The sequence below is a fragment of the Pyrus communis genome, chromosome 10 (genome assembly GCF_963583255.1).
Source record: "Pyrus communis chromosome 10, drPyrComm1.1, whole genome shotgun sequence".
Taxonomy (NCBI): domain Eukaryota; kingdom Viridiplantae; phylum Streptophyta; class Magnoliopsida; order Rosales; family Rosaceae; genus Pyrus; species Pyrus communis.
Genome location: NC_084812.1, coordinates 7,791,658 through 7,804,207, shown reverse-complemented (window position 1 = coordinate 7,804,207; position 12,550 = coordinate 7,791,658). Strand labels below are relative to the sequence as shown.

The window sequence follows — 12,550 nt, the reverse complement described above, 5'->3', positions numbered from 1 at the left end:
GGGTTTCTCAAATTGGACCTGTACAGTTTATGAATTGCAAATTTGACCAAAATCTTATTCGCAATTAAACTCGGCAAAATATATATCAGTCAACTTTCATCGTGGATTATTGCATGAACTCCATCTTTATATACTAGTGCAAGATAAGGTGTGTAAACCAAAAGAAAGCCAAAATGAAACAGAATAAATTAAGAGAGATAGAGATTAAAAAAGGGGGAGCTTTGGAGCTCCTTCGAAATCTTTCATTAAATGTCTAATTGAAGAAAAACTCCTTACGTGTATGATCATATATGCATCATCAATATACGATCACTAACGTTAATAAATCACGGTCAATTAGAGCCACCAATTTTCGACGACATATACATCAATTTATATTACCAATTAATCAAAGGTTTGCAGAATGCTTGAAAAAAAATGAAGCAGCTAGCATGCAATAAGCTTCATTTCTGTTGCACATTCTGCAGAAACCACAAACCCCCCTCCCCCCCCCCCCCCCCCCCCCAAAAAAAAAAACCCCCTCCTTTTCTTTATCATCCAGACGACGATTAAGAAATCAATAAATTTGGTGGATTAGAGATCGAAAAACGACTTCTTCGCAAGGAATAGTTAAACCCATATCGTGGTTAAATCCAAACTCCTCCTCAGCTCTTTGGAGAAGAGTTTGAAACTCTGGATGCCCCAGCCATGAAATTGGGATGATGTATCTGCTTCTGTTTTCACCAACATACACTGCAAAATGCCCTCTTGGCACATCATCTGGAAGACCACCTTCATTGTTGTGCCCATTTTTCTTCCCAAAACTTGAGCATCTTTTCAGAATTTGCTTCAAGGCTGCTGTTTGAGGTAGCTTGTTTGATTTTTTGCTGATAGCCATTGTTGTGTTTGTGTAAAAGGTTTGAATAGTATTGTTTAATGGGTTGAGGGTAGAGAGAGAGAGAGAGAGAGAGAGAGAGAGGAGGGGAAGTGTGAGAGAAGTTTTGATGGGGAGATTGGAGGGATGGAGGGGTATTTATATGGGGAGAGAGTGAATTAGGGAATCGGTATTGTGAGTAAGCAAGGCCATGTGATATTGTGATATGTGGGGGCAAAGAACAACTCACAAGTAAATTGGGGAAAACAGTGTTCAAGAGGCATGCATGGCTGCTAGCAATCCCATTGGGGCTTGGCCTACCCATGCTTCCCTCATAACGTACACCATGGACCCCCCTCTCTCTCTATGTACTAGTTTAGTATCTACTCGTACAAGTACTTCGTTATTCCTATTCATTTTTAAAATCCGGTTGATAACCATTTTATCTTTTGTGTTCTTTTTGTCTCTTTAGATATCTAAGATAGTAGAAAGATAAAAGGAAGGAAGAAGAAACTGCAATGGAAGTTTACATAAATTGAAAACTAAAACAATATATATATGATTTTTCTTTTTTAAGTTTTTGTTTCGTACATTCTCTTTCATCTTTTCATCCTCTAACCCTTCTCCTTCTCCTTTGTACCATATGTCTTCTCTCCATATTTTAACTTAAACATGTAAAAACAAGAAACTAAAATTAAAATGATTATCAAATACAACTATTAGTTTTACTCATGCTATACGTGACGTCCTCTGTATATGTATGAGCTTTGGAGAATTATGAGAATGAGATTGTTCGAATTTTCTATCATGAACAGTTCATTGGCCAAAGAAAAATCTATAATGTTTTTATTGATGGAAGGATCTGTCACGCTCAACTCTGTTGTATCCCTCTCAATGTGTTAACACCGCATATTCTCGCAGTTAGGTTTTGTTTCATATTTACTAATGAAGACAAGAATACTGTATCATTTATATATAAAGTCAAAATTATTGGATGTTTCAAACTTTTATTACATAGAATATACAGTAGCTAAAATCGAAGTTACGTAATGCATGCTTACGTAGCTTTTTTGTTTTTTTTTTTTTTTAACATATGAATACTTGGGAAGGAGAATTAAATCTAAGACCTTGAGTGTACAAGCGTAATTTCAGGCGTTTTACCGCAGTGACGAAAAGTAATGATGCCTATGCATCATAGTACGGTTTTGATCCCCCCAATTTTCTTCTTTTAACAACTAAGAATTTAACCTACTAAGCTATTGTTTGTCAAAAAACAAATTGATCTTGATTAAACTAAAATAGATTGACAGTATGATAACCCAATTAAAGAGTTATGAAAGAACATTAATAAATAAAGATCAGTTTCCTCAAATCCATGCCTATATATGCCATATTTTCTAATGACTCAAAAGAGTGTGATGTATGAAAGTGGACTTTACAAATTTCATTGTCATGCACCCTAATATTATACGTAGACATTTTGCATATCCTACCAAGAAGGCAAAGAAATTGCGATCTCATTTTGTTTGATAAACCTTTTGGTAGAGTACAATTCTTGGTAAAAAAAATTAAGTCACTGTATTTATTTAATCAGACCCTTTATTGAAATGGATCTTTATTTTTTGATAAAAATGGGGACTAGTTGTCAAACTCACTTCACATAGAACTTCAACTATCCGAATCTATTTTTCAAGTTACACTTTATAGATCATCCTTGCAAAATATTAGTCAAATAAAAAATGTTTGAGACATCTAATTGACTTCAAAGAAATTGACGAATACTATGTTCTAAGAAACATTAAAATTTCATCATAATGATCATTGAGTACATGATTTTGGATGAAATCGATTTTTTTACAAGAATCTATAAATGAAGACTTAAAAAATAAACAGGTCGAATCATTGAAGCCCTGCAGCAAAAAATGGGCATCCTTTAGATAAACACCGTGTTTATTTAATAGATGGCACTATACATAATGCGTTAGTCTTCCTCTAAACCACACCGAAATTCAAGCCGTCTTTCTTAACAAGATTTGCCAACTTATTACCTATCCTGACAACTTTCATTCTGTGCTTTACGACTACAAAAATAATTAAAAATAAATATCCCAAAATAAATACAGAAATAAGATTTGTAAGGTTGTAAAAAGAAACTAAATAGTTAATTCGACTAATAACCTATCAACTATTAATCAAATAAGGACGCTTCTTACAATTCGTTTGGAGTATTTTTAAAATGATTGAAGTGTTTTTGGTGCTTCTTGCAGTATGTGTTTCTTACGGGAGGCATTTTAAGTATATTTTTTCAAAATTTACTTATATTTTTACTACTAGCTTTGTTCTAAAATTGGTTTCAGTTGTTTTAAAATCACACACAAACAAGGAGTAAGCATTAACCTAAACTAGTTACGTAGTGATTATAACTCTACTAAGAATAAAAGGCAAAATTTTCGTTTTTTAGTACAATTAGAGCAGATAATGGTTGGTTGCAGTACAACCATATATAATAACCCAGCTAGCTAAAACAAATATAAAATCTTTCAAGGACAAAATGTTGGAAGATTTTTTGGTTGGCAAGTGCAATAGAATTTATTTATTTTTTATTTTTCCCAAAAGGTGGTCCAAAATCTAAATAATGGTGCATTTACTTTGTTCTTCTTAGGTACCAAGTAAAGACACATGTAATTACTCAATTGCATACAAGGCCGTAAGATATAAAAGGTTGTGTTAGGTTTAAAGTTTAAACAGGTTGAGTATGTGCAATTATATATTCTGCAGTTATATATATGCATAAGTATATTTTCAGACGTAAAGCGTCTAAATTTACAACTCATCTCATATTCACAATTTTTATCACTAAATCAACAACCATACTTCAATTTATCCTTCGTGAACAGTCTACGAATGAATGTTTATATACAACAGTTTAAGGACAAATTGCCCCAACAAGTGAGGGGAATGGTTACAAAGCCTTTTGTTTAAGATTCAAGGTGTGCCATGAGAAATGATATATGGTTCCTAACTAGTTACATAAAAACTTAAGTGTCATCGAGATATAACCTTATATTACTACAACACTCACCACGTGCCTGAGCGCTACAAGGATTCAAAAATATGTAAGGATCTCCTCGACCTCCTCGATAGGGGACCAAATGAACACATATTTGTCTCACCGTTTTTTCTATGCTTGTCATGTACACAAAGTAACAGAAATAGCAAGATACCAAACATCCATATGCCCAACAGGTTAAGGGCAACCTTCCCTCGACATCCTCCTTAGGTCAGCCTAGTTGCCCGCCGGAAAAACGGGGAGCAAACTTCTCACAGTCACACATTTTTGTTGTTGCTTGCTGCCTTGTGGAACTGAAACTCATTGACAACCATACAATTAAAACACAAAAATAAAAAAATATATAAAAATTTTAAACTTTGCAGATGAGTTCATACATGCATGAATTTTGTGACAGATAATTCGTAAGGAGCACATGTTCAATTTGAGTTCCATATGCTGCATTGAGTTCCGGAAATGTCTCACCATTTAAGTCTGCCCATGTTACCTTCTTGATAAAACCAAAAACCAGACCATACATATGTAGAAGGAGCTGCTAAGTTAAAGACATATATTCCTCATAAAATGAGCACCACTTGTTACAGCAGTACTAGTCTCTCTCTCTCTCTCTTTGTGACTCGCTATTGAGAGAATTTAATTAACCCATGTTCTAAGGCTCAAAAATTCCACTCGTGGAGCTTCTAGCTAGGGCAGCAGCAGCCGGTATATATGGCCATCTGTCTTGTTTTTAATTTCTTCACCTTTTTTCTTTGTATTATTTCACATTCCCAATGATTACCCTAAATTTGTTTACATACATACATATGTACAAAGACACAATGTTTCATATCCATGCAAGATTGTCCATATACGTATATGTACGGGGTGATAATTTTGGAAACGACACGACAATCTAAATAAAAAAAGACGTGAAATAATCGGGCTTATGTTGATCATAATCGTGCCAAATGGTCTATCGAGTCAATCTGCCTAACTAAAAAATAACACACTTTAACATGTTTATGTAATTGTGTAACTCGTTAACACATATGTGATCCACATAGCTTGTAATATAAACCATGTTTACGGGCCCTTTTTTTTGGTAGTGTGTTGAATTCATGTCAACAAGTCCTGATATGATGTGAATACGAATTGCAACGCTTTCACGTGGAACATTCAAACTCTAAATAAGCCCGTTATTCTCCCGAGTGTTCATATATCTACATATGCGGCTACCCATGTTGTGGATATGAATATGGATAGAGAGTTCAGAATTGAATAGTGGAAGCACCACAGACCATATCATCGTAACTGAAGGCAGGACCATGATTGCCAATTGCCATTCAACAGAGAGAGAGAAAGAGAGAGAGAGAACCTCGTGTTACAGTAGAAGTTCAAAACCTATTAATTTATCGACATGTGAATGCCGTGTTACTCTTGTCTTTAAGAAACCTCTGAGAGACAAAAACAGATATGGCGGCTTTGATGACACCATCTTTAAAGAACCTGATGTGAGAGGAAAAGAACACAGAGAAATTGAACAGTATATGCACATTGCCCTGCAAATCACTGTATCGAAAGTCAGAATTCTCTGCATTTGAATTCAGAGTTCTACTCGAACACTCGATTAAGCCGATTATATTATTGTCGCTGCATCAGCAGAAGTTAATGAACAGATTAACGCTGTTTGAATTGACTAAAATGCTTGTTGTAACAGTAACTAAAATGTGTAAAATGACTGGATTCGGTTCGAATCATGTATTCAACTTTTAGTTGAGAGCTTATCTTGAACCTCTTGCATTCAGCGAAAGTAAACTCCGCTTGTAAGACCGAAAAACATCAAAATTACTAGGACAAAATGTTGAATTGTAAGTTGTGAGCTGATAATAGTAGTAAATAAGTTTTGATTTTAAATGGTGTATTCACTTGTGTAAAAGAATGACTAGTGTAAGACTCAAATATGTAAGGTCATGGGTACCATGTGTCTTTTGATCCTAGTTATTAGCTAGATGAGTGGCTGTGATCAAACTCAAGAGAGATAATGATTCAGCAACCTTTCCTAACGGTAATATTCTCTCTACATGACTTGTGTGTGAGAGAGAGGTGTGTAAGCAATCTATGAAATGATAATTACTCCTCTGCGACCTGCAGAGTGAGAGAAGCAGTTGCCATTTTTTCTTTTCCTCTTTGTGTAATCACCCCTCCTCTGAATATACCTAATCGGAATTTCAATATACTCTAACATGGCCTCAGAGCCAGCTTACGATTAGAACTAGGCGTGAACTGTGAATTCGATTATCACTAACATTGGGTTCTCTGAGCTATATCTAGGCTCACTCAAGGTCAGGTGAAGTTCGTCGGAGTTTGTTTGTGATCTAAGAACTACGTTTTTTGGGTACACTCAAGCTCGCGATGGCTGGATCTAGACGTACTGAAGTTCGGACTCTGATCTTCTCTGGTGAGAACTATAAGTTCTGGAGAATTAAAATGGTCACAATTTTCAAGTCACATGGGCTATGGAATTTGCTGGAAAAATGGATTACGACTTCCGATTTGAAGAAGAAGAAGGTGAAGGTTGATGAAGACACAGACACTGATGATGAAGATGATGAGAAAATGACTACAATCTTCATGAAAGATGCAAAAGCTCTTGGTATCATAGAAGGTGCTGTTTCCGATCAGATCTTCCCTCGTATTGCTAATGCAGACTCAGCAAAAATGGCATGGGATATGTTATATGGAGAATACCATGGTGGTGATCAGGTAAGATCTGTGAAACTTCAAAACCTTAGACAAGAATTTGAATACACTAGAATGCATGATGATGAATCATTATCTGGGTATCTTACTCAATTAAATGATCTGATTAATCAAATGAAGACATTTGGAGAAGCTATTTCGAATGAGAGATTAGTCCATAAAGTGCTAATTAGTCTCACTAAGATGTATGACCCTATATGCTTAGTGATAGAAAACACAAAGAGTCTGGAATCTATTGAATTGCAAAAAGTGGTAGCTATCTTGAAGAGTAAAAAACAAAGGTTTGATTTTCATTCCATTGATGCAACTGAAAGGGCCTTTGCTTTATTCATTGTTAGTCCAAAATGACAGAATCAGGGTATTGCTCAGTCTAGCACATTTAAGTCACAGATAAATTGGAATCAAAAGGGTAAGAAGTGGGATTCAAAACCCAAGTTTCAGCAAAGGTCATTCACCAATGCTGCATAAAATGGTAATTCTTCTCTAACCATGGGTCAAGAGAGTGTAAAACCTCAGTGCAAAGTGTGCTCCAAGTTCCATTATGGTGAATGTAGATTTAAAGGGAAATCTAAATGTCACAACTGTGATAGATTTGGACATTGGGCCAGAGAATGTACTATAAGAAAAGCTATTCAGAAAGCAAACTGTGCAAATCAAGTGGAGGTGACAGGAAACTTATTTTATGCAAAATGTGTTGTTGCTGAAACAAAGGTTAATGGAGAATGGTATATAGATAGTGGCTGTAGCAATCATATGACTGGGAATGTCAATCTTCTTGTTGATGTGAAAATTAATGTTGCAAGGAAAGTTCAAATGCCAATAGGTATATTAGTGGATGTAGTAGGAATGAGATCACTATGAATTGAAACTAATAAAGGGAGAAAATACATTAGAGAAGTCATGTATTTACCTGGTTTAAAGGATAATCTACTTAGTGTTGGGTAAATGGATGAACATGGGTATTATCTTGTGTTTGGTGGAAGGATGTGCAGTGTCTTTGGTAATCATTCTCTTGATTGTCTAATTATTAGTGTGAAGATGAAATGGAACATATGCTATCCTCTATCTCTAATGCCTAAGAAACAACTTGTATGGAAAAACAATCTTACTCACTGCACTTGGACCAGGCACAAAAGATTAGGTTATTTGCATTTTGGAAGACTCAAATTGTTGAGAGATAAAGACAGGGTTCATGGTTTGCCATACTTAGAAGAGTATGATGGAGTTTGTGGGGGTTGCCAGTATGGTAAACAACACAGGGAAAGCTTTCCAAGATATCAAGCTTGGAGAGCTAGTGCTCCACTTGAACTGGTCCATGTTGACCTGTGGGCTAATGAGAAATGAATCTACTAGAGGAAATAAGTACTTCATGCTGCTTGTTAATGATGCAACTAGAATGATATGGGTGTATGCTCTCAGGTATAAATCTGATGTTTTCACTTGTTTCAAGAAGTTCAAAGCAATGACTGAATTACAAAGTGGGTTAAATATGAAGTGTTTGAGAAGTGATAGGATGAGAGTTCTTATCTGCTGAATTTAATTAATTCTATGACACTGAGGGCATTCAAAGACAACTTTATCTTACACACACCCCTCAGCAAAATGGATTGGTGGAGAGGAAAAATAGAACAGTGGTTGAAATGGCTAAATCCATGTTGCATGATAAAGATATGCCTTATTATCTGTGGGCAGAAGTTGTGCACACTACATTTTATATCTTGAATCGATGCCTTACTAAATCTCTTGACAACATAACCCTTTTTGAAGCCTATAATGGAAGAAAACCAAGTATTGCTCATTTGAAGGTTTTTGGCTCAATCTGTTATGTTCACACACCATCTGAGCTAAGGCATAAGCTTGAAGCAAAGAGTATCAAGGGCGTCTTTGTTGGATATGCAGAGTGTGAGAAAAGGTATAGAATTTTCGATCGAATTTCTAAGAAATTGATCTTTTCAAGAGATGTTGTGTTTAATGAAAATTCAACTTGGGATTGGGAAAGAAGCACAAAGAAGTATATGTCATTGCCCAATTATGAATCTATTGATGTATCAAGAAGTGAGATCATAGAAAATAAAGCCAATACTCCCAATAGCTTGTCACCTGCTACACTGAGAGAAACTCCATGTGATTTTGATGATGCACATATCACTTCACAGTCACATTCATGTGAATCTTCTAGCAAAACATGTGAGAGTGTGAGAGACACTCAAGCTATCGACCATACTCCTTTAAAATGAAGGAAACTAGATGATGTACTTGCTCAGTGCAACTTGTGCATTATGGAACCAGAGAAGTATGAAGATGTTGCCGAGGATGAGTCTTGGATGAAAGCCATGAAGGATGAACTCTCCATGATTGAGAAGAATGCAACCTGGGAGTTGGTAAATAGACCAACTAACAAGCCTATAATTGGGGTTAAATAGGTTTTCAAGACTAAACTCAATCTTGATAGAACTGTGCAAAGAACAAGGCAAGGCTTGTTGCAAAGGGATATGCCTAAAAACTAGGGATAGATTATAATGAAACTTTTGCCCCTGTTGCCAAATTGGATACAATTAGAACTCTCATTGCTTTGGTTGCTCAAAATAGTTGGAAGCTCTATCAACTTGATGTCAAATCTGCCTTTCTAAATTATGTTTTAGAAGAGGAGGTTTATGTAGAACAACTTGATGGTTTTGTGATCAAAGGAAATGAGGACAAAGTGTATAAACTCTACAAAGCTCTTTATGGTCTCAAAAAGGAACCTAGAGCCTAGTATGTAGAAATTGACACTAATTTTGCACAATGTGGATTTTTGAAAAGTCAAAGTGAAGCAACCCTCTACTTCAAAGCAAGGGGAAAAGAAATTCTGATTGTTGCAATCTATAAGGATGACATAGTGTACACTGGTAATAGCAATGAGATGTTGAAGGAATTCATGGAAGATATGACGGTTAAGTATGAAATGACCGATTTGGGTCTTCTTCACCATTTCCTTGGCATGAGAGTTATTCAAACTCACTCAAGCATATTCATTCATCAAAGAAAGTATGCAGCCTTTTTGTTGAATAAGTTTGGTCTGAGTGAATGTAAATATGTACTCACACCTCTTGTTCCATCAGATAAGCTATGCAAGAATGATGGTAGTGGACTGGCAAGTGAGAAACAATATAGAAGAATTGTGGGAAGTCTGTTATACCTCACTGCCACTCGACCAGATATAATGTATGTTGTCAGTCTCCTTGCTAGGTTTATGCACAGTCCCACAAACAAGCACTTTGGTATAGCTAAAAGAGTGCTAAGATATGTCAAGGGCACTTTGGATTATGGTTTGGAGTATGTGAAGGGAAATAGTGCAATGTTAATCGGATTCTGTGATAGTGATTAGGGAAGATCTGTTGATGACAGTAAAAGCATTTTTGGTTATGCTTTCTCCTTTAGTAGTGGAGTATTTTTGTGGGCCTCTATGAAACAAAACTGTGTAGCTCTTTCCATTGCAGAGGCAGCATACATTAGTGTTTCTGAAGCCACTTCACATGCCATTTGGCTCAGATTTGTACTTGAAGACTTTAGGGAGTTACAAACTGAAGCAACTCCATTGCAATGTGACAACACAATTGCAATTGCAATCACAAAAAATCCAGTGTTCCACCACAAAACAAAGCATATTGACAAAAGATACCATTTCATTAAGGATGCATTGCAAGAAGGGATAATTGACTTAGTGTACTATTCAAAAAATGAGCAAGTGGCAGATATATTCACTAAGGCTCTAACCAAGGATCGGTTCAACTATCTCAGAGACATGCTTGGTGTGAAATTAGCTCAAAACTTAAAGGGGAGTGTTGAAATGTAAGTTGTGAGCTGGTAATCATAATAGTAGTAAATAAGTTTTGATTTTAAATGGTGTATTCACTTGTGTCAAAGAATGACAAGTGTAAGAGTCAAATATGTAAGGCCATGAGTGCCATATGTGTCTTTTGATCCTAAGTTATTAGTTAGATGAGTGGCTGTGATCAAACTCTAGAGAAAGAATGATTTAGCAACCCTTCCTAACGGTAATATTCTCTCTACACGACTTGTGTGTGAGACAGAGGTGTGTAAGCAATCTATGAAATGAGAATTACTCCTCTGTGACCTGCGGAGTTAGAGAAGCTGTCGTCATTTTTTCGTTTCCTCTCTGTGCAATCACCCCTCCTCTAAATATACCTAATCGGAATTTCAATCTACTCTAACACAAAATGTGCAAAGAATCCGAGTGGCTGGCTTATGATAGTTCAGGTCATGCTCACAAATCGATCGATCAAAACATACATGTAACTGTAACATATGCATAAGTGCATCCATAAATGTTTTACATTCAACTCTTTTTCGGTGATATGCTTTGCTAGAGTCGTTTGTTCTTCCTATACTAACCTTCAGTTAGCTCTAAAGGAGAGATTTAAAAAACATGGAGTTTAACCATAATTGTGGATACACATGTTTATATCAATAACGATTCTTTGATCTTCCGTGATTGACACAGACGAGGAAACTTCAAGGATGATCGAGCATGATCATGCATATTCGTATCCTGACGGTGGCATTGACAGTTGGGGCGGCCCATCCATCATACTCAATCTTCCTCTCACACCAAGAATGTGGGCTTGGACCTATCAAGTTGAAGGCAATGTAAACATGTTATACTCCCAAAAATCCCTATTTAGAAGTCCGCAGTCAGACCACTCAAACAGGCGCAAAAGGAAGAGCGAAACAAGCCACAACAACTCTGTACATTGAATTGGACATAGCTAAATGTCAATCCAGGCCGATAATAAAGCTCATCACATGCTTTCTGTATTCGTGAATAACACACAAGACACTCAACAGTAACCCGGCATTAGACTTGACCAACAGTTAGAAGAAAGAGGAACACAAGTTGCAAGAACTGATAAGGGCAACAGTACATGCAATGGCGTCATAGCTACACGTGAAACCCGAGATGAGTTCATACATATATACATGAACTTGGTGACAGACAATTTGTAGGGAGCACATGTTCAACTTGAGTTCATATGCTGCAAAGAGTTCTGGAAATGTCTTACCATTTAAGTCTGCCCATGTTACCTACTTGATAAAACCAAAAAAGGGACCATACGTATGCAGAAGGAGCTTCTAAGTTAAAGACATATATTACTCATAAAATGAGCACCACTTGTTACAGCAGTACTGGTCTCTTTCTTTGTCGCTTTCGAAATAATTTAGCTAACCTTTGTTCTAAAGCTCAAAAATTCCACCCGTGGAGCTTCTAGCTAGGTCAGCAGCAGCCGGCATGGCCACTTGTCTTGCTTTTTTCACTTTTTTTCCTTTGTATTATTTCACATTCCTAATGATTACCATAAATTTTGTTTGCATACAGATATACAAAGATACAATGTTTCATATCCATGCAAGATTGTCTATATACGAATATGTATGGGGTGGTAGTTTTGAAAACGACACGACAGTCTAAATAGAATAAAATGCAAAATAATCAGGTTTATATTGATCATAATAGTGTCAAATGGGTTGAAATGGTTAATAAACAAATTCGTCTATCAAGTCGATCTGCCTAACTAAAAAAATAACACACTTTAACATGTTTACATAATAGTGTAACTTGTTAACACTTATGTGATCCACATAACTCGTAATATAAAATTGAAGAGAAACAATAAATTTAACCCTTTTATTTGATATACATCATGTTTTAGCACCCACTATTAGGAGATATTATTGGCATCCCAAAAATGTCATTGTGCACTCTCAAATTTTTATATTTGGGAGAAAAATACAATTATAAAGAGTAGTGTGCGCATAATGACTTTTTTGGAGTGTCAGTAACACCACATTATTCTTATAACGTTTTGTGGGCAATTATTACTGTAACA

At 36.0% G+C, this 12,550-nt stretch overlaps 1 protein-coding gene across 1 annotated transcript; it reads right to left on the bottom strand.

Annotated features, from left to right (window-relative positions):
• Positions 1-511: 511 nt before the first annotated feature.
• Positions 512-950, bottom strand: LOC137749004 (auxin-responsive protein SAUR50-like). The gene has a single exon (XM_068489185.1). The coding sequence runs from the start codon at positions 875-877 to the stop codon at positions 557-559; it is 321 nt and encodes a 106-aa protein (XP_068345286.1). The 5' UTR covers positions 878-950; the 3' UTR covers positions 512-556.
• Between the last annotated feature and the right edge of the window lie 11,600 nt (positions 951-12,550).

Coding starts and splice junctions, on each gene's coding strand:
- LOC137749004 (XM_068489185.1), bottom strand. CDS start 877: ATGGCTATCAGCAAAAAATCAAACAAGCTACCTCAAACAGCAGCCTTG.